This window comes from Anomalospiza imberbis, chromosome 6, assembly GCF_031753505.1.
Source record: "Anomalospiza imberbis isolate Cuckoo-Finch-1a 21T00152 chromosome 6, ASM3175350v1, whole genome shotgun sequence".
NCBI classification, from domain to species: domain Eukaryota; kingdom Metazoa; phylum Chordata; class Aves; order Passeriformes; family Viduidae; genus Anomalospiza; species Anomalospiza imberbis.
This window is the reverse complement of record NC_089686.1, coordinates 47,444,793-47,466,656: the sequence shown is the minus strand read 5'-3', so window position 1 is coordinate 47,466,656 and position 21,864 is coordinate 47,444,793. Positions and strand designations below refer to the sequence as shown.

At 40.3% G+C, this 21,864-nt stretch overlaps 1 protein-coding gene across 1 annotated transcript in view; it reads left to right on the top strand.

The window, feature by feature from the left end:
• The first annotated feature begins 651 nt into the window (after positions 1 to 651).
• Positions 652 to 21,864, top strand: part of TRPM5 (transient receptor potential cation channel subfamily M member 5) — a 37,963-nt gene continuing 16,750 nt past the window's right edge. The window contains exons 1-14 of the mRNA XM_068193974.1: positions 652 to 798; positions 1,756 to 1,936; positions 3,150 to 3,316; positions 6,303 to 6,483; positions 8,891 to 8,955; positions 10,792 to 10,983; positions 12,300 to 12,402; positions 13,264 to 13,382; positions 14,007 to 14,357; positions 16,388 to 16,519; positions 17,688 to 17,811; positions 19,358 to 19,503; positions 20,243 to 20,355; positions 21,687 to 21,779. Coding sequence (XP_068050075.1) covers positions 682 to 798; positions 1,756 to 1,936; positions 3,150 to 3,316; positions 6,303 to 6,483; positions 8,891 to 8,955; positions 10,792 to 10,983; positions 12,300 to 12,402; positions 13,264 to 13,382; positions 14,007 to 14,357; positions 16,388 to 16,519; positions 17,688 to 17,811; positions 19,358 to 19,503; positions 20,243 to 20,355; positions 21,687 to 21,779 — 2,084 coding nt within the window. The 5' untranslated portion in view covers positions 652 to 681. The remainder of the gene's footprint in view (positions 799 to 1,755; positions 1,937 to 3,149; positions 3,317 to 6,302; positions 6,484 to 8,890; positions 8,956 to 10,791; positions 10,984 to 12,299; positions 12,403 to 13,263; positions 13,383 to 14,006; positions 14,358 to 16,387; positions 16,520 to 17,687; positions 17,812 to 19,357; positions 19,504 to 20,242; positions 20,356 to 21,686; positions 21,780 to 21,864) is intronic.

The window sequence follows — 21,864 nt, the reverse complement described above, 5'->3', positions numbered from 1 at the left end:
TTTCCAGAGTCTCATGTAATGCAGAAGAGCAACTCTTGCTGTATGACCTCTGCTCCAGGACAGCCTGGCCTTAAATACGTGGGATCACAAATAAATAGCCTATTCCTGCAGGAAGCAGAGAGTAAACCTCTCCTAAAGCATCTCCAGACAAACACAACGTCACCACGGGGTTATTTAGCATTCACATCAGGTGGGATGGGGCAAAGCAGCCTGAGGCACAGTGACAGCAAGAAACCATGACTCAGACACTCACTGACACTGCTCCACTCTTGCTTGAAGGAGTTGGTGGCTGACACTCCTCTTCCTCTTTTGTAGAATCAGGGTCACTTTTGGCCTCTGAGATTACAGGATCTTGCACTTTGCAACTCAGCTTTCTGTCTGCTGAATGGGAGTTCAGGAAGCCTTATTTCTTCATGCCTTTTTATACCTTAGGTTACAGAGTGTTGGTATGGAATCTGCCTTCTGTATACCGCATCTGATATTTGGTGCAAAGACCTCCAATTAGCTAAACATTACAGGCATGATAGTAAAAAAAGTAAAACATTTGACTAAAAACTCATCAAAATATATTTTAATGGATTTTGTGGCCTCTCCAGTTTTTAAATGGCTTCTCATTTGCCAACTTTCTGTCATCCCAGTGAACATCTTGGTCCACTGGGGCTCAATCACCTTACAAATTCAATGGAGGAAATGGAAACCAAGCTCTGCAGCAGTGACAAAGAGGAAGCCTTCAAAAGAGAACTACCATACTGCATAGGAGAAATAGACTTCACAGCTTCTGGGAAGAACCATGGAAAGGTATGGGCACTGAGGAGTTTTAACCCTTTTATGTATTGCTATTGTTCAGCTGTTACTTCTTAGCAGTAAACACAGAGTCTGCAACAGAGGGTTCATGTGCCACAGAGTGAGGCACCACATTATATCCAAAGTAAGGACCATGCCTTCCTGAACATGAGTGTGGTCTAAAACGTGGCTTTTTAATATTCAGAAATCAAGCACTTGATTTGCAATTACATGATACAATTACAGGTGATCACTTTTTCCTTTAAAAGAAAAATCATTTATGTGCCTTTTTTCCTTCATTTTGTATGCTTTCCCTGGTTTAACCCACCAAAAATTAATCACTATTTTTACATTTTAAACATATTTTTAAGCTGTTTCAAGGTTTTCCTGAAAGTTCTCTCTCTGTTCTGCTGATATGCAGAGAGGGATGCATATGGACTAACCCACCTCCCCACTAGTCCCATGCACAAGTTAGTACTACAGCAGAAGGAATTCCTAGGAATTCCTGAAATCTGCCCCAAGGTTTTGTTTCACCATCAAGTTTTAAGCAGAAAACCAAAATATATACAGAACTGGAAGGAAATTCATGTAATGTGTCCTCAAAACCAGATATGAAATCAGGCAAATATTTCAGCTTTTGCAAAAACAAAAAACACCTAGGAAGTTTGTTGGCTTTCCTAGGCTGCCACGAAACTGAAGGCAATTCAAGAGGAAGCTCTAAGGGACAATGTGATTTGTCAATCTGCAACACAGAACTAACCCATGGAACTGACCCAATTAGTGAGATGGCAATTATACAGAAGTCTGCTAAGTTAATTCAAGTATTTAGTTCTCTGTCAAATCTTGCTCAAATAATTTTTTTCTTAAATATCCAAGTTGATGATAATTTCCCTCTGTATTTACCATGAACAGACTCTACGGTATCTTTCCATCCTGTTGTTATTCATTGGGTTTTTCTTGTGTTTGTTGAAGTTCATGAAGGTCCGGAGTACCATTCACCCTGGAATTATATTTGAAGTTATGCTCAACAAATGGAAGCTACCTGCTCCCAATTTGGTTATCTCTTTAGCAGGGGGAGAAGAAGATTTTCAGCTGAAGCCTTGGCTACGAGACACCTTAAAGAAAGGACTTATAAAGGCAGCTGAAAGCACAGGTGAGTGCTTTAGGCTTTAAATAAAGAAATTTTATTCCTGATGGATTCTCACACCTACACCCCAGTAGGTAATGACAATGGGCCTGCTCACACAATTATTTTTGAAAATTCAAGACTTTGCTGAATGCAACCTACATGTAAATACCTTTGAAAATGAAAGTGACTGTATTATTGTAGCAAAAGTAAGTTATTTCAAAGCAAATTCCTCTAAGTAACCATTTCCAAAGTGTGAAATTACCAGATATTATTCCCTCAGAGGTGACCCTAGAAATATAGCATCAAAATGGGACCAAATACAATTGCCCCTCTTTTGTGCCGTAACAAAATAATTCTGAGGAGAGCAGAGCAATTTGACTTCAACAAGAGTGAATTTGGGTCAAAAATAAGATTTTCTGCATTCTCACCTGCAAAATACGGTGCAAATATCTGTGAGCATTTCACAGCAAGCTCTTGGTTTAGCTTCACTGCTCTAGACAAGACTGTACCAGTTTTGCTTTTTGTAATGAGACAGCCCAGTACCACAGCTCTTTTTGGTACTTTTGTGCTACATAGATATTCTCTATCTCCCTCTGCCTCCTGTACTTCAGATTGGGCAGCATCAGGATCCCCAGTTTCTTTATGTTACATATTTTAAAAAGGCCAGCTGCTGTTTACCTAGGGTTCTCCAGATTCCTTGTCAGTGTAACAACACTGCTGTGAATTGTATTATCCTGGAGAATTCACGCTCCACACACCCACAAGAACAGGAGAAAGAACTCCAGATTAGGCAGATTATGCCTGAGCTCTTCTGCTAAAAGGAGATTGCACGGGACTTTTTAGGCCTCAGTTCAAGTCAACAACTTCCCTGACTCTGTCCCTTTCCTCTTCCTTGTAAACCCCTCAGACCTGCCTGGTGCAGGGATGTTTCTGCTCATATGTAGACAGTTAGCATATCAACATCATAGCATATTAACATCAGATAAAGATGGCCACGTTGCATCATGTGATACATGAAGAATGTCTGCTTGAACTCATAATTTCTTGTTTTCCTTATTAAAGTCTTATGTACTTCGCATATATTTTCATTCTAAAAATTACACTCCATCAAGACCTGTCTTCACTTTATCCATTTTTAAAAAACCCTTAAATCCAGTACTGTAAGTAATGTTACTAGACACACAAACACATTGCAATACAAAGAAATTCCCTAACTGCTTTTTAAAAATAATTTCAGGTGCCTGGATTTTCACCAGTGCTTTGCGTGTAGGAGTGACAAGACACTTGGTGCAGGCAGTGCGAGATCTTGCCCTGGCCAGTACCTCATCCACCCTGAGCGTGACTGCCATAGGAATAACCTCACTCAGGGAAATCCAGCACAGAGAAATCCTGGAGAACACAAAGGTACTTCTCTCTTAATCTGTTGTTCGCATGGAAGCCACGCCCTTACAAAATTTGTAAGAAGCTGGCAGAAGAACTTTGATATAACTTTAAACAAACGAACAAACAGACGTGGGGTTTAAGCTGTGTTTTGGGAGGAAGCAGAAGCAGAGCTCAAGGATTGTTGGATGATTCTGTGCCCTCCGCGCCCAGCGGGTGGCAGCATTAGGCATTAGCAAAGCCAGCAGCACAGGGCTGAACGCCAAGAAAATATCCCAGAACAAGGGACTTCTCATGGATTTCTCCCTTGTCCACTTACTGCAGTAGCACTTACTCCTAGCTATTACATAAATACTGTAAAAAGTATATTTTATATTATGGGACACCAGATCAGAGACATTTTTTTCTTTAAGTAGCTACTGAATTAATATTTAATACACAAAAACTTGCTCAATACAACAAGTCAAAAATACCAGCCATGCAGGATATCACCTAGTTAAAGGGAATCCTCAAACTGGGTCAAGGGGATCAAAGTTCTTGGGAAGAAAACAAAACACACCAACAAATAAAAAAACTCACCCAACAAAACTGCTGCTGAAAGTGCTGCTGCTGAACAGACACAGAAGTGGAGAGAAAAAAAAGAAATAGCATTCCCTTCCTATCACTGGATATACAGTTTGTCCTAAGTAGCATGTTCTAACAATAAAATAATTGTTTAATGACAATGAATGACAGTCTCTCTGTACTATTTTATTCCCTGCAGAAGCTAAGAAAAAAATGACAAAGCCCTTTGAATACCACCAATTTATTGTCATTGGTCTTTTTTTCTTTTTTTCTTTCTTCCTTTTTTTTTTTTTTTTTGCCAATGACAGCTACGTGTGTTCTACCAGGTGGGACTCTTTGCTGGAAGACTTTAACCTTTTTGTGTGGCAACTGGGCCAAAAGGGCCTCAAATGAAAGAATTTGGTTCATCACGTTTGTGAATTTTATTCAGGAAAGTTTGCAAATGCAAACTATTTCACCTCCCTTCTAAGCTAAGTTATCAAAATGATCTTTCCCAATCATCAACTACAAAACAAGTGCACTCTCTTTTTATATTTTCTCCCCCTCAACTAAATCCCAAATTTTTTGTCAAGGGATATTTTGCAAAGAGCATTCCTGACCCTATGACTTCTGGCACAGCTACACCCAAAGATATTTTGGTTTTTAGTCAGTAACCTTAGGACAAAGGAACTACAGACAGGGATGTTGATCTAAACCAAACTCTTTATATTTGGCACTAACACAAGCAGCTTGTTGTATAAAATATGGTTAACACCCCCCACTAGCAAGGAGAAAAACAAGCCCTGAAATCAGTGGATCCCTCCTGTTGTAGTAAAGCAGATGGGATTTAGTTTCTTTATGTAGAAAAAGGTAATTTTTTATTTACATAACTCATTTCTATATAGTTTTCACAGATATTGTGTTCAACTCTAATTGGTTAGTAGTTTTTTTGCTACTTTATTGGTTAGTCAATGGCATTTTATGTGTTTATCGAATTTCTCTATTCTTGGATAGTTTACATAATTTTTTACAGATTCTCATGGGACAGATTTCTTGGTTTTGTAGGTGTGAATGGTTCTGTTACTAGAATAGTTTGTTAACTGACTTTTTATGACTTTAATTCTTTCTTAAGGGAACTTATAAGCTTAGTTGGTAATTCAACAGAACAAAGCCTAATTTTATAAAACCTTTCTTTTATAATATCTTTTCTTACATACAACACACTGTCATCTCTTCTGTGTTAATGGTACGCTTTAAACATCATTGAAAGATCACTTCTACATTTTCAGGGAACAGAAAGAAAAATCCCCAAAGTCTTTTTTCAATTGGTTGTTGTGCCTCCGGGTCCTAATCAAAGGCCAGGTCTTCGGTGAGGAGGATTAATGTTACATGGCAGCAGAAAAGAGGCACACCCTCTGTCAAAGCAAAATCTGAATGAAATTAATTATGTCAAGAAGCTTTCCCCAAGGAATGAGAGACAGAGAGAAGAAAGTGAAAGAAACTTGCAAGTTTACTGCTTTTTAGTGTGAGGCAAATGCAATGCACAGTGACAGCTGCAAAGCTGACAGCCTGAGTAGCCCAGCAGCACTGCAGGAACTGGAAAAGAGGTACGATAGAAGGAAATGCAGATTTTAAACAGCTGTGCTAATGTACCTGCTTCCAAGAGGACAATGATTATGAGAATGAAACAGAATAATCAGACATTTACAGCCTGGAATGATGTATCAAAGTGGACAGGCAACAGAGAGAAAGAAAAGGGAGTTTGAAAAAGTGTACATATAGAAGCCCATGTGTAGTGTAATATTTAGAACAAGAGACTGCAGCAGAGGTTCTGTTTTACCTAGAAGATGAGTTTGTGCAAAAAATAAATCAATAAATCATTTAAAGCTATAACACCACTCACCCAAAATAAAAGAGGATTCCCCTTTCTAAAATCTGTCTGCAACTCTCACTTTTAGAATGCAATTTCCAAACTGAGAATTACCATCAGATTGTATACAACCCTGTCAATTAAGTAAAGGTGTGTATAAATTGACAGGGACGTGGAGCAGGCTAACTCATTCACTGACCTAAACATGGACAAAACACTACTGAAATGAGTAGTTTGCCCCTCTTTACACCAGCTGAGGCTTCACATCTCCATACACAATTGTCAGGTCTCATGACCCCTTTCCATTTGTCCAAGAAACCATTCCAAAACCTGCATTGCAGAGATGATGGTTGATATCACTGTATTTTGCAGAGGCCAAGAGGGAAACTTCAGGAACTCCAGCTATGAGTCCTGCCAAATCTGGCTGTTTCCAGAAGGAACAGATTTTTCATCTTCACCCTTTTTTAAGGGTCTATCAAAGTGTCTCACGGGTGGTGAGCTGTCTCAGGGTGCAGACAGCACAAAAATGGCAGGAAGGCTATTAAAACATGGGCTGGGCTTTGCAGAAAGCACTGACATCTCCCCTCCTCCCTCCAGAGTGAAAGCCTTGTACACTACCAGTCAGACGACAGCACCCAAGGCCCTCTGTATTCCTTGGATCACAACCACTCCCATTTCATTTTGGTGGACCACACCGCGCCAGAGGAGCCGGATGGAACCACCAAGCTCCGCTTCACCTTGGAAAAGTACATCTCAGAGCAGCGCACGGGATACGGGGGTGAGCAGGCTCTGTGAGCCAGCCAATCTGAATAATGCTGACAGCACAGCGGGCCCCTGGCCCTGGCAAAGGTAACTCCAGCGCCCAAATGGGCCCGCAGAGGCAAGACCAAGTCAACACATTTGTCATCGTGTAAGAGGCACGACGACAGTAACTTCTGAAGTTGAGAAAGCTGCTCTTTGAACCGAAAATCTGGAATTTTATTGCATCTCCTTAAATGTAGCTCAAAGCTGATCTTCAAAGCACAGCTCAAATTGCCTTAAAAGACAACATATGGAAAATAAATCCAGCTTCAAGTGCCATTACCAGTGGTTCTAAGAGACTGATAGTCATTGTTGTATACTCTTATCCCCTCTCACACACAGGGTCTTGAATTGCTCCCACACTGGAAGAAAATACTTGTTCCAAAGCCCTCTGAAATATTTTAAGCCATATTTGTTTAGAGAGAACACCTTATCCTGGGTAAACACCAGAGCATCTAATGTCAATCTGAATCTCTGTGATCTTTTTTTATAGTAAGAACTGAGTATTGGGCAGGTCTCCTACTGCTATTTGCAGAAAGAACTCAGTTGTTGGGAGATAATAGAGTTACTTTTACCTCTGCTTTGTTTGTGTCATACGTGCAGTGCTAGCACAGCTGAAACAGGAGGGAGAGCTCACTTGTTCACAGCTGTGTGCATCAGTGGAATATCCACTTTCACAGCCTATGGGGTGGTAGCACAGAGGTTTCTTAGAGCACAAACACATCTGAAGAATCCTTACCTGGTGACTCAAATAGAAATGACCACAGGCAGGCTGTAAGGGTGGCCTGAGGTTGCAGTGCTGAGAGTTACAAAGCAGCCTCTTTCTGCTCACCAACCAAATCTGATTGAACAAATCTCAGAGGGACATAATTCTGACAAAGACTGCTGATTCATATGACAAATACTTTGCTGGAACATACTGAATTCAGTATTATCTTCTATTAACAAAACCAATGTCATTCATTTAAGCTCATTTATAAACAAGCTGAGCAAAGCTATGTGGTTTTACTGAAGTACAACACTTCAATAAGGTCATGTGGAATTTCCCTGTTAAAAAAAAAGAAAAAAGAAAAAACCCCAATAAACCTATAAGTCTTTAATTTTTTTAAATATACTGAATATGTTTTACAAATGAGGACTTTCTAGATTCACAGCATAAAGTCAGAATCTACCTGACCCTCCTCTGGCAAAAGTTTAACTAAATCTATAGCAAATGAAGAATATTTGCAGCCTTAACCGTACTTGAGGAACCTGTAGTCAAAGAGCATCACATTAGAGAGGTGTGACAATGCCATGCCATTCAGTGAAACAAGTTTCTTGCCAACCATATCCTGGCTACAGCTCAGTCCAACATCATCTCTGTAGTCATCTCAAAAGAGATACAAAAAATAGCAAGTAGAGATCTGTACTGAGTTTAGGGAGATCTACAAAGGGAAACATCAAAAAATTGTTTGAACCACATGCCTTTTATCTTCGAGCTGAAAGAGGCATTCATCTCTTGATATTACTGTTTTGATTGAGCTCCTTCAGGCCAATCTATAGTCACCTTTGCTTTGCAGAATTCAGCATTTACAGTAAAAACCCTCCAAAACTATGTGGGCCCCTGTGGGAGGATGGCTTAGGACAGGGATTCTGACCTCCTTTCTTCCCCCATTACCATGACATGTTAAATATTTCATTAGCATTTCTTTTAAGAGTATCAGACTGTGTTATTATTAATCACCACACCCGGCTGTGCTGAATCAAACTTTAAGCTACTTAGGCAGAGAAATAAATACATGACTCCTATCAACTTGTATCTGACTCATCCTGCCCAGTCTATACAGTCAGCCTCTTCATATTCTTAAATCCTCCTTTCATAAGGCTTTTGTCCTGGATTCCAGTGCCTCCTTCCAGCACACACTAGGCACATGCATAACACTCAGGATAAACTGAGAGCTTTTCACCTCTAAGTGTGTCTTACTGGTAGACGCCTCTCTGGAAACCCACCAGCCTTGTGCTGCACCCTAATGCAGCTGCATTGCTCCCCAGCCTGACAACCCTGCAGTAAATAAATAACTTAAAAAGCCAGCAGCGGCATGACACACAGAGATGCCAATATCCATATTTTGCAGCTGAGGTCAGAACAGCCTGGACTGCTTGCCTGGGATCACACAAAATTTCCAAGGTAAAGGTGCCTTTGTCCTGAATCCTAGACCAGGACCCCTCTGTTAGGTCAGTGTTATTCTCCTTTGCCACATCCTTCTGCAATTGCCTGCCTTCTGCAGCTTCATGTAGAGACCAAAATAGCACATAAGAAGAGAAATATTTTCAAGGGGTCAGTAAAACAGCAGTAGATTTGTGAAAGCTGTTACTTTTTAAAAATTAAACCTTCTATTTCACAGGAACAGGTAGCATCGAGATCCCTGTGCTTTGCTTACTGGTAAATGGAGGACCAGGCACACTTGAGGTAAGAAGCTGTTTTCAGCTTTAGAAAAATTAATTAACTGGTGCCAAGTAATTAATGGAAAATTTGGCTAGATGACAAACACATCTATTGGCACTTCACATAAAGTCAAATTTCACATCTATACGCCATTAAGAGCTGAGTTCTGTTAATATTAAATTTGACAGTATTTGTTTGAGAGAAACATTTACATTTGAATAGGCATCAGCTGATCATTAAAACTTCCATTGCCAGCTTGTCCAGTAGGAAGAAAGAATCCAAACCAAAAACAAACTCACAGAAACAAGCTCCAGATTTAGGGCAATAGAAATATTCTGTTATAACTTGAGAACATAGACAAAAAAAAGAGAGGAGGAACCTTTTAGTGCTGTTCAGCAACAATGACACAGCTGTCTGTCCCAGAGCTCAGAGGAAGCACCACAAGATCAGGTTTGCTGGATGTGCCATATAAAATGTGCCATTTAAAACCATTTGCTCTGGTTCCACTGAGCAAAAGTACATTGTAGGATTGAAGACTGGAGTGTTGCCTGATAATAATCCCAAATCCTCTTCAGCAAAGAATCAGTTTTGATTTTTTTTTTCCTGAGTCGTTCTACAGCTTAAAGAATCTGCTAAAAAAGAGATAGTCTTTGATTTTTATTCTATTTTACTTTTCTTTTTTGTAATACTCTCAGTCTAGAAAGCCTTTAGAGAGACATAATTTTACTGTAATTTAAGGTTTCCAAGTGCTGAGACTGCGACATGCAAGCTGGTAATCCCTTTCCAGAATAATGACTACTTTCTGGGGATTTTTTCTAGTTTCAGTTTCTTGTATCTTGTCATAACTTCTGTCAGCTGGACTAAAACACACACTCTCATTAGAAATCTCACTGCTTAAACAAAGATTATGTCACCTCATAAGCTTGCTTTCTTTCTTTCACAAGAAGCTAAATATTGCAGTGTTTCCTATATCTTTGGTTTAGAAAAATCCCATGTTATGACATGTAAATACTTTTTTCAAAGTTTTACAGAAAAGTGTTACTGGAAGATGAAAAGTGACTGGCTGGAGTTGCTCTAAACTGACATGTGCTGGGAATGGGTGACTGGCCACACTTTTTTAGAATATCAATTTCTTAAATGGATTTCTTAAAATGGATAATACACACCAGAGACTATGAACAGTTTTTAAAAACCTCAATACCTAAACTAAAGAAAAAAATCCCTGCACCACAATTGAATTAATGCAGTCTTGTATAACTCCAGAGGAAGAAACAGACTGGCAGCAAATAGACATTTTTGCAATTATGATGCCATGGCCTCTGCTTTTCTCTCTCAACAAACTGCCTGACTCATTCTAATTGCACAAATAATAGAATTAGTAGCCTTTAACTCTTGTAGTTGCTATGATTCAGTTGTTTTTTTTCATGTAGCTCAACGTTGTATTCCCACAGGCATATTCCTGATTTTCAGAACATATTGCCAGGTTTAGCAGACAAGAAAAAAATTTTAAAAGCCTATACAAAAAAGTCTACTGATAATTTTCTTGCACTTGACTATGCTGAAACGGAGACTTCAGGGAAAAAAAGTCAGGGTCAAAGAAATTTTATGCATTGTTTGTCCACATCAGGTTGCTTAGCTACTCAGCAGATGTGTCATGAAAAGAAGCATAGTCAGAGGCCTATACATGGATGACCTGCTACAGAATTCAAAAAATCTTGATAGCTTAGAGGAGTCTGGACTGATTCCATAGTGTATCTGACTTAGGTACTCATTTATTCTTGGTTTGCTAGAAGTCCTTCTTTTGCATAACATTTTCTTTCCACTTAACAAATTCTAAAAATGTCCTGTTTTAAACTACAGAGAATTTGCAGTGGGTTGGAAAATTCCACTCCCTGGCTTATCTTAGCAGGGTCTGGAGGTACAGCTGACATCTTAGCAGCATTCGTGAATGACCCACAGCTTATCATGCCAGAAGCTGTTGAAAAGCAATTTAAGGAAAAATTCCCTGCAGAGAGCTTCTCATGGAAGGACATTCTCCAGTGGACAGTGATGGTGAGTTCATGTCTTTGATAAGCCATCATGTTCACAAAGCCTTCTCCTAACACTTGCAGCTTTGGTAGCCCCTTCAGTACAGGTTTGGCAAGAAGCTGCTCCGAAGTTTTGGGAACTCCAGTGCTTTGACATTGGTGTCATAGAATGCCTCTCTAGCATTAAAAATCAAGTGGTCATTTGATCATGCAAACTATTTTGCTGCCCCAGTAATTCAGCTGAACACTGAGGGCTCTGTCCTTCCTCAGTTACTTCCTCAAGTAACAGCCAGCACCCAGGAACCCAACAGTCCTTCTGTAGGGCACGAAGCATTATTTATATCCACAGCTGTGGAGCTTGTGCAGCTGTGACAGAAGAGACCTAATTCATGATGTACAGCTGTTAAATGGAAACCTGCTTGTGGATAAGCATGAATAAATTAAGTAGAATGAAGCGTGCTTAGAAATTATTCCATCTATTGTCAGTTACTTGTTCTTTAAGTATCATTGTTCTTAAAACAGAAAGACAAAACAGATTCAGAGATCTTCTTTACTCTTTGTCTTGGGGTACACTTGCATAAGCCTTTTAGGAACAAATACCCACTCTGAGATTGTCCTTGTGTGAAGAGCGAAGAGCACTGGGTGCCTCTGAGATAAACCAAGTCCACCTGACCTGGCCCACTACTTATTCTTTGCATTCCCTGCCATAATCCTCAGCTTCAGAAGTTCCACAAACTAATTCCATTAGCAAGAACTTTACCAGATCACTAACAAAAGGGGATGAAAGGCATCTGGAAGCAATATAGCCAGAGGCTCACAAAGTCTCAGTGCAGCTGCACTGTGGGAAAGAAAACTCAATAAACAGAGAAGCAGAAGATAAGAGTACTGTACATATATCAATATTTGATGACTTTTGCTCAGAGAAGAGTTAGAGACTATGCTTTTAAATAAACAACTCAGAGAGCAAAACTTAAATGTCAAAGCAGGATGAGGTAAAATGAAACTAGTGGTATGCTGCTATAACATGACTTTGAGTCAAATAAGAATGTAAGTTAAGGAAGGATCTTTTAATTAAAGCACTGCTCTGGTTCTCAGAATATCCAAGTTCTCTTCCTCCTGTCCTGGTAGGTCACTTGGAAAAGGCAGTAACTCCCTCCTTGCCCTAGGAGTTATTTATATATGGGAAACTAATAATACTGGCCTTCTTGCCAAACCTCAGCTTTACAACTAGAATGTAAATTTTTGGCAAATACTGTCTGGGTGATCTCCACTGGGCATTTGGGCACTAATGTGCATCCAAAGAACAATGTGTAAAATTACTTTTGTTTTGACTCCAACTAGATTCAGCACATTATTTCACACCAGCACCTTCTAACTTTGCACAACTTTGAGCAAGATGGTTCCGAAGAACTAGACACAGTCATTTTAAAAGCCTTAGTAAAAGGTAAGCTACAATAAGCAAACATTGTAATGTTTGTCTTATTTGACTTCTACGCCATAAATATATTTCCTCTTTTTCCAGAGCAAATTCAGTTGACTGTTGGATCAGATTTCATTTCTGATGCACTGTTCTTCTATTTGTTTATTGACAAATTAACTGTGGCAGTTACTGTAGCTCTTGTAAGCTTCCTTTAAACTAGTGTTTGCTTTTTAATCTCATGCTATTGTGTGGTACTATTTTAGCCACTCCTTTATTTCACTACTTGCTTTTCTTAATAACAGAGGCTATAAAATAACTGAAATATACTGGAGCAGTATATTATTCCAATTAAACCATAAAAAAACTCCATGAAAACAAAACCAAAACCCACAAGTAGACCAAAACTACCTTTGTTTCAGAAACAATCCATTTCTCCTATAAGAAATCTCCACTATATCTTCTGAAAGAAGACATTACTTGTGCTGCTATCTATTTCAGATTCTGTTAACTTAACGGTTTGTGTTAGCTTAAACGTAGTATGGGAGGAAAAAAAAAAGACATTTTGTTTCTGATGTGCTAATTGACACAAGGCAAAACCAACAGCCAATCCTGTCCCCTGCTTTCTGCTTTCTGTCCCTCTTAATATCCAACAGCCATTTAAACTTAATGCTTTTAATAGAGTTCATATGGAAAAAAATAACATTTTTGAATATTAATGTTTCTTAATTTAAGAAAACTTTGCTGAGAAGGGTTTCTGGTTAAGCAACCCACAGATCTGTGATAGCTGAAGGAGAACTTGCATTGCTAATCAAAATACCAATACTATATTAAATTAAACATAACTTTAGAGTACTGACTTTATTTGCATTTCCTATTTTTTTCCAGCCTGTAAAAGTCAGAGTCAGGAGGCTAAGGAATATCTGGATGAACTGAAACTGGCAGTGGCCTGGAATAGGGTTGACATTGCTAAAAGCGAAATATTCAATGGTGGCGTGGAGTGGAAGGTACCAGGTTTTTTTGCCTTAGAGGACACTCAGTGTACATTCCAATGTGTACAGGACACTGGAGCATCCCAAAAGATGGCTTCAGTTTTTACCACTACCTGCACACTCTACTGAGATATTGGGCAGGGATATTATACTTCCCGAGGCTGTTTGTCTTTCTAGCCCCCTGTATGATAATGGCTAAAGACAGAGGAATAACTCAGGGGTCATCATCCCTTTCTTGAGCTGTTTGAGAGCAATAATCTTTCTCCCCTTCTGTGTAAGACCTTTAAAGCAAACAAACCAAAGTTTACAAAGCCCAAGAAGTAGGCAGATATTCCTGTTAGAAGGTAGATGAAGAATGTCACTGTTTTCAACTGCTGTATAAATACCCAGTGTGGTAGGTACCTCACATCGAGTCCTACAGCACACAATTTATATTGATGTTGTAACTGTAACGCTAGCACAGACATTTTGTCAGAGAAAAATGAAGAGAGTTCCACTTCTTTCTCATTGTACTCACTGTTGACTGGTGGAAGACAAAATGTTCGTGTTAAATCTATACTCTCCCATCATCTATCCATGATTACCCCCCAAAATTTCCTTTTTTGGTTTGTTTTTTTTTTTTCTCTTTCATCAATCTAGTCCTGTGACCTGGAGGAAGTGATGATGGATGCTCTAGTCAACAACAAACCGGAATTTGTAAAGTTATTTATTGACAATGGGGCTAACATACATGAATTCCTGACCTACAGTCGTCTGCAGAGACTCTACTGTTCCATTTCTCAGAAATGTCTCCTCTATGAACTTCTCCTGAAGAAGCATGAAGAAAGCAAACTGACCTTGGCAGGGCTCACTGGTCAGCAGCAAAGCGAGCAGAAGGAGATCTGCCCCCTCTTCACTCTCAGTGAGGTCTCTAGAGTCCTCAAGGATTTTCTTCATGATGCATGCAAAGGTTTCTATCAAGACCTCAGACATGGAGGCAAGAAGAAATCTGTGAGTCACAACTTTGCATCATTGCTCCCCTCCAATTTAGAATTTGTAAAATTTTAATTAGGTCTAGTCTTTGGGGTGGGGCAGGGAACAGATTTAATTAAAGATGTTAGGGGAATACAAATAAGATTTACATTTACTAAGGAGTAATTAGACATAAAAATAGTGGTCTGCTTTTCTGATACAGAACTTCAAGGAGTAGTACTGGAAAGGCAATTATTTTTTAGGAGAAAGAAAAGCAGGTAATGGAGATTTTCAATCCCAGGTCTGAAAATGGTCATCTTTGTACACAAAACTATTCTCAGATTTATATTCTGTACGAATAGACTGAACTCAGATATGGATATCCCGTAATATCCAGTATTTGATATTTGCCTTTAGATAATTTTAGTCTTTTTATGGAATGCCAGAACACAGAGCAAGAAATAGGAACTGTTGTGTGCTGTGGCCCTGGCAAGCATGCTGGCCAACATATGACAAGGATAATATGTGATGGGGGTGCCAATATCTATAATCCACAGTGGTGCAATAGATGCATCATCATTTTTGCATTTTGACAGTGTATTTAACATTAAAACGCCTAAGTACCAGAGTGCTCGCAAAAGCATTGAAAATAAATTTGGGTGCAAGGTTTGAAAACAAAGATGTAGAAAGAAATTTCATTAGGGTTCAGTTTCAGACAAACGAAACAAGTGAGCCTTTTGGTATTTGCCAAGTTCTAATTACACCCCAAAAACTGTTGAAACTAATTTAAATAAAATCTTGAGATGTTAAATCACTTTTGCTTTGATAAAGCCTTGCTAAATTAATTACTATTATGAAAAGTTAAGTTTGAATCTACTCAGCCTTTCTTCATTCACAAGGATGAGCAACTTGAGACAATACCTCTGAAGTCACTAAGCATACTCCAGACTTACAAACTTGCCAGAAGTAAAAATTTGCCCCCAAAGCCTCACTTAACCTTTCTGGCATTTGGCAGCAAGTGAGCTAAAGCCCAGTGCCGTAGATAAGGCTCAATTCAGAGATCAGCTCCTGCTGCCTACTAGCTTTTTCCCTTTTAAAGCTTCTTCCCATGGCTGAATCCCGTTATCATTGGCAACAGAAAGAGCATCACAGTACTGGGAAACCAGCATCACTGCTGCCAAACCATGTGTCTTTTTTCAAGTTAGGAATTAGATGAGACTTTTGATATCTTTGTCTCCTGCAAGGCTTTCAAGGTAATTTATTTGATCCAATAGCTCACTACAAACTGAAGAAACACCCCTCACACAAAAAATCCCCCAAAAGTGCCATTAAAATAAATTTGAACAGAATCCCATCATTTAAATTATTTAAAAATATATTATCACAGAAACCTATTTAATTAAAAATAAATACACCCTGGCTGCTTTTAACCAGCACAATAGATAAAAAGGTAGTTTTCAAATATACTTAAAACTCAGAACTTGACCTAAGTGGCTACACTTCCTCTAGGCTATTTTTTTATCAAGTGCTAAAGGAATAAGCAGTGTTCTGCTTAAACTGCTCTCTGCATGAGGGAAAGGTTTCTCAAAGGAAGAACTAAAAAGGGGTATTGACGTACTCTATTCTTGTCCCGTACAGGGCCTTGGCGAGATTTATTTCTGATGAAATAAAATGCCTTTTGTTCCCTTTTCTCTGAAGCTTCGTCCTCTGTGGCAGCAGAGCAGAGTCCGATATAATTGAAGGCAAGCTCAGATTAGTTAATCACAGGTTTGACTTGTCTGATATTACACACCAGTGGTGAAAACCCAGCTTCAATAAAGTCAATGAAAACTTTAGCATTGGCTTCAATGGAGTCACCATTTCATCCAGAATGTTCTCACACATATTGGGTTATATCAGGGACACAAGGATCCTTTAACTCAGTACAGAATGAGCTAATTACCTTTTGGTCCTACTGAAAAGTCAAAGAAATGTGAAGTAGCCAGTGAGGCTGAGAGCATCTCAGATCGTGTCATTTGCATGGAGCGAGACTGCCAACCAGGTTTTAAATTCTTCCGACCATATTTCAGGACAAAACGAACACAAAGCGATTATCTGGGCCCTTGGACATGAACCAGAAAAGCGAAAATCCTTGGAGGGATTTGTTTGTATGGGCAGTACTTCAAAACCGGCACAAGATGGCAAACTATTTCTGGGCTATGGTAAGCTCTGAGCTGTAGCTGCTTCAGGTGAAGTAAAGGCATATTTCAAGTTTACGAGATGTTTTTTTGCTCAGCCTTGCAGCTCAGATGACAGACCGGTTCGTTTCCAAAACACCAGAGGTGGCGTTTACGGGGCCTTTCATCTCTGCGTGGCTCCTGCCCGCGGGGCCAGGGGGAGAGCCGGAGCAGGTGTAAAGCAGCTCGGGCTGAAGCTCCGCTGCCTGCGCTCCCCTCCCTGCTCCCGATGAGTCACAGCTCCCAGGAGCAGGGTTTGTGCCTCCGACAATCGCCGACTGTTTGGGTCCGAGCGTGACGGGAGGGGAGACGGAGCAGTGAAGCATCTTCAGCTGACGTGCTCGACGCGCAGGGAGCAGCATTACTCTCTCCAAGGCTAAGCTTCGAGCTGGCATAATCGGCTCCTGTTTCACAAGCCAGCCCTGTCCCCCGCATCTGGGAGCCTCCCTGCCCCCACAGAGAGAGAGGGAGAGCTCCCAGCTCCATCGCTGCCCTTGCGGAGCAGCGGTTCTGGCCGGGGCCAGCGCCAGCGCCGGGAGGGCCGCGGCGCGGCTGCCGGGCTGCGTGCGTGCGTGCGGCCCCGGGCCGCGCTGCACGTCCCTGCTCGGGGCCTCTGCCAGCTCTGCTCCCTCCCTTCTCCTGCATCCCTGGCCCAGCGCAGCCGTGCTGGAGGTATCCCGACGCAGGGAGAACGTGTTGCTCTATTTCCAAAGCATATTATTCTCCTTTCAGTCCTTGATTGCTATCCCAAGTCAGGTCCCTCAAAGAGCCTGGAAGTCTCCAGCCTTACAAGGCACAAGAACCACCAATGAAGAACCATGGAATAGTTTGGGTTGGAAGTGACCTTAAAGATCATCCACCTCCAACCCCCAGCAACCGGCAGGGACACCTCCCACTAGACGGGTTTGCCCCATCTAGGCTGGCCTCGAACACTGCCAGGGATGGGGCATCCACAATATGGGGGCTTAATTCTCAAATATCATCAAAACTGTCATTTTGATAATACTTTTCGACTTTCAAATCTGTATTGGAGGGAAGATTTTTCGTGAAAGGCATGAATTTTTGCTGTTCGATGTGCTGCGTAGCGGAGTCTTCCCCGTTCAGAAATGCGCTCCAGTGGAGGGCGGCAGCCGCGCCCCTTTCAATTCTACAGGGTCAGGAGGGTGTAGCTTCAGCTCTGGCAGCCTGTAAGATCCTGAAAGAGATGTCCCGCCTGGAGACGGAGACCAGAGCAGCCTGTATAATGAAAGAGGCCAAGTATGAGCAGCTCGCTGTTGGTAAGTAATGGCACTTTTTGAATGGCATTGAAAATTTATGAAGGAACTGCCATTGGAAGGCATGCAAGTGAAAAAAAAATACAGTTTCAGTCGTAAAAGGTCAACTGTCATGAATAATTTAACAGCCTTGCAGCGCAGGCAGTCCCAAACATTCAGATACAGAGGAAAGATTTAAACCCCACTCATTTTGGAAAAATCTCTGTTCCAAGACAGGCCCCCTGGGATGCACAGATAGTCTCCTGCTGCTTGCTGGTACTTTAATTGTCTGATCGTAGTACAAGGTGTGTTACAGTGATGTGAAAGACAGGATAACCAAAACTCTTCCAGGCTCGCAGCAGCCTGCTCTTCCTGCAATATCAAGCTTGCTCTGTAAGGGCCACTAGAGCAACAAGTTTTAAGTTTTGTCATTGCAGCTAAAAATAATTTGAGATTACCTCACCCAGAAGAGGGCCAAGTGCACTGCAAACTGCAGTGAGGCTCCGGCTGGTTTTGCAGCAGACAAGGTGCCCCTCCCTACAGCAGTCAGATCCAGGCATCCGCAATGCTGGAATGCTGAGCCCTCTCCCCTTTGCTTCCTGTAGAAACAGATGTCTGCACACAAGCTTCTCTGCTAATCTGACTTCAGTCCAATCCACACCTTCGCTGCTGTGAAGAGAGGGCTTTAAAATATGTCCCACATGGAAACAAACACAGAGGCTCCTCTCTTCCTTTGAGGTAGTTCGTCAAGCAGCTGAAAGCTCATGCAGGCGTTGCTGCATTATTTACACAGAGATCACATTTTCCCTTCTTCTCACAGAACCATTATTATTTACAAAAACTAAAAATTAAGCTCTTAATCACAGGGCTCGAGTAATTTAGTCATGGAATTATGAGGTCTAATCCAATACCCAGAATTTCTCTTCTTGGCTTTGATAAGTATCAGATCAGAGCCTCAGTTTTAATTTCTGGCCTGGATTATACAAAGCAAATTTTCTTTAAGAATGATAAATACCACATCAAATAGAAAAGATGTCTGTATATAATTTTAAGTGCACTTGACCTTTTTGCCCAACCTCACAGTATAGGCTGGCTTGGGAAAGCTACTGAGATAATCAAGTGAATCAGTAGAATGGAGCAGACATGAGAAGTCAGATCTTGTCGAATGAGAAGATCTTGGTGGGGGTTTTTTTGTTTGTTTGTTTGGTTTGTGGTGGTTTTTTGTTTTGCTTTGTTTTGTTTTTTTTTGTGGGTTTTTTTTTTTTTTTTTTTTTTTTTTTTTTTTTTTTTTTTTTTTTTTTGACTCATTAAATTTGTCCTGGTTTCTAAGCTCCAGGACCAGTTTCTCTGGAAACAATTATGTAACAACACTCCACCAAGTCTAATATTATTTTATGTCAAGTAGCTCTGTCTCAAAATGAAGGATTTCTTGCCTACAAGACAAAGCTGGGCTGCTTGTCTTCTTTAGTCTGTTCAGGAAAGCGAGGACAGCATGACAACTCATCCTTCGAAGTATAAGAGGATCACCCAAGAGATACATTTTTTTGTCTGTGTTTCCTTCATATGGCAGAACTGTTTAGTGAATGCTACCACAACAGTGAGGAGAGAGCATTTGCTCTGTTGGTGAGGAAAAATCAGTACTGGAGCAAAACCACATGCCTTCAGCTGGCCACAGAAGCAGATGCAAAGTCTTTCTTTGCACATGATGGGGTCCAGGTAAGTTTTACATGCCCCCGGGGCCTTAGGCTAGACACAGGAGAGGGTAGCACAGGAACTGAACAACCCCAATGAATGTATTCCCCTGAGAACCATTCTTCAGAGAAGGGACTCTTCTCTCCCCCTAGCAACCGACGAAGAGGACATTATACCATGTCCTTGCCAAAGCAGCACAATTCCCCCTTTCCCCACCTTCTCATCCAGCTGGCACACAGAGCAGTGTGCTGAGAAGGTTTACCCCTTAAATCCATCATGTGCCTTTTTGCTTTTTATTCCTTTCTTGCTCACAGAGAAGCTTTAGAAAAGCACTGTAAATCTGCCTGGGGCATAATGAAGCTGCTCCAAGAAGTGAGGCAACTCCTTGTTCAGATTCAAGAGAGAGCTCACTGATAAAAGTTAAATTAAATTACTATTCAGCTTTGCTCTCACAACCTGACTTCTCTCTGCATACACAAAGATAAATTAAGAGTGGTGCTGCTTTTATCTCCCAGTGCCTGACTTGGGCTTCCTTAGTACTACAGATGTTGCTTAATTCCATTTGTCTTGCTCTCCACTGGTCTCCAAATAACTCTTTGCACATTCAACATCTGCAGAAGGACACACAGAGAACCTGTTTGCTCTGAAACTGTGAGGTTTTCAGAGCATTCATTGTCTTAGGAGTCACTGAACGTAGGTGTACTTCATCTGCAAGTATTTTTTTTGTGATATTAAAGTCATCTCTTCTCTTCTGGACTTTCAGGCCTTCCTGACAAAAATATGGTGGGGAGACATGTCTACAAGCACACAGATCCTCAAGTTAATCTGTGCATTCTGGTGTCCTTTCCTAATCTACACCAATTTAATATCATTCAGGTATAAACATAAGTATTTGGGTACAAGAGATAAGTAAGTGAGGAAAAATAAGCCATAAAAAATATTCAGACTTAAAATTTCTCCCTGAAGTGATTAAAACAGTAACATCACCTAATATCACTTAACCAAATCAGTTTTCTATGGGGATGAGTAATTTGTGTGGCCTGTTGACATACTTAAAAGATCAATGCCACTGTTTCACAGAGATCATTCTATTTTGCACAGTCCACAGGAAAGCCTGTTGGAATTCTGTCAGCTCCAGATTCAAAACAGCAATGTTGAATTGTTTCTAGATTTGAGATGCCTGGCTCAAACCTCAGTATCCTATCCAAAGAAAACAGCCATCACAAAGCAGTGTTATCAGCCACAAACCTTGATAATCACAAATCAAGCTTAAAAACATGGGACTGACATTAAATTATCAGTCAATCAAAATCAAGTAAGATTTTCAAATTCAGTGCCTTACAATCTTAGGTTTTCTTGAAAACGAGTCCATGCACTATAAACACCAACAAAACAAAACAAAAACCTCACACCACAAAAACCAACTAAATAAAATTAAAAAAAACAGAAGTGAAAAAAAGAGCAGCCAAGTTGCTCAGGTGGTTGTAAAAATTGTGGTTCTTAAACTTTAGGAAAACCTCAAACATTCAGAGAATCGTATACAAATCATAAGAATTAGCAATATGAAATGACATGTTATTATGAAATATATGTTTCTTAACTCTTAAACTACATAAAAAGCAAGAGTAAAACTTGTTTGGCAATGCTGACTTAAGATTTGCCTTCTTCCAGTATCACTAAGGATGACCTTCTAGCTGCCATATTCACAAATTCATTTAATGTGATAATTTGGCAAAGTTTTCATGGAAGGTTTGAATTATTATACATAATCAATGCAATCCTTTTCAAAATTCCATTTTTTTGCCTCCTTTCCCTGGAAATGAAAGAACTGTCACATCTCCCCTACTGCTTCTGGCATTTCCCTTCTTAATTGCTACTAACTAGGAATGGAGCATTGAGCAATTCTCTTCTAAGACTGACTGGAGGGTTTACTTCTGCTCAAATCCTAACTAGTTTGAGGAAACTGAGCATCCTGCTCCATTTTTGTGAAGCACATCAATTATCACTTCTCTGAATTTTGTGGGTGACTTCAGCCTCCTTCTTAAAAATAAAAAGAATTTGGAAAGATAAATTTTATGCCCTATTAATAGTTCCCCAGTAGAGCAGATCCAAGATAAGTACATGCTAGCAGTTCTGTATCAATGCCAATTCAGTAGTGAAAAATGGCTAAGCATCATCTTTTAACTAATGAGTTTATTTCCTTACAGTGAGGAAAAACAATCAAAGAATGAGCCAGAGCCATTTAGAGAGCTGGACAGTTTGGATTCAGAGAGGACTCTCTTTTTCTCCAAGGAAGATAGGTAAGTTTAAAACCATCAGCTAATGTGACTTTTCTAAGGATCTAAGGAGCAGCTGAAGGGCCAAGAAGTCATTACTCCTCAGAAA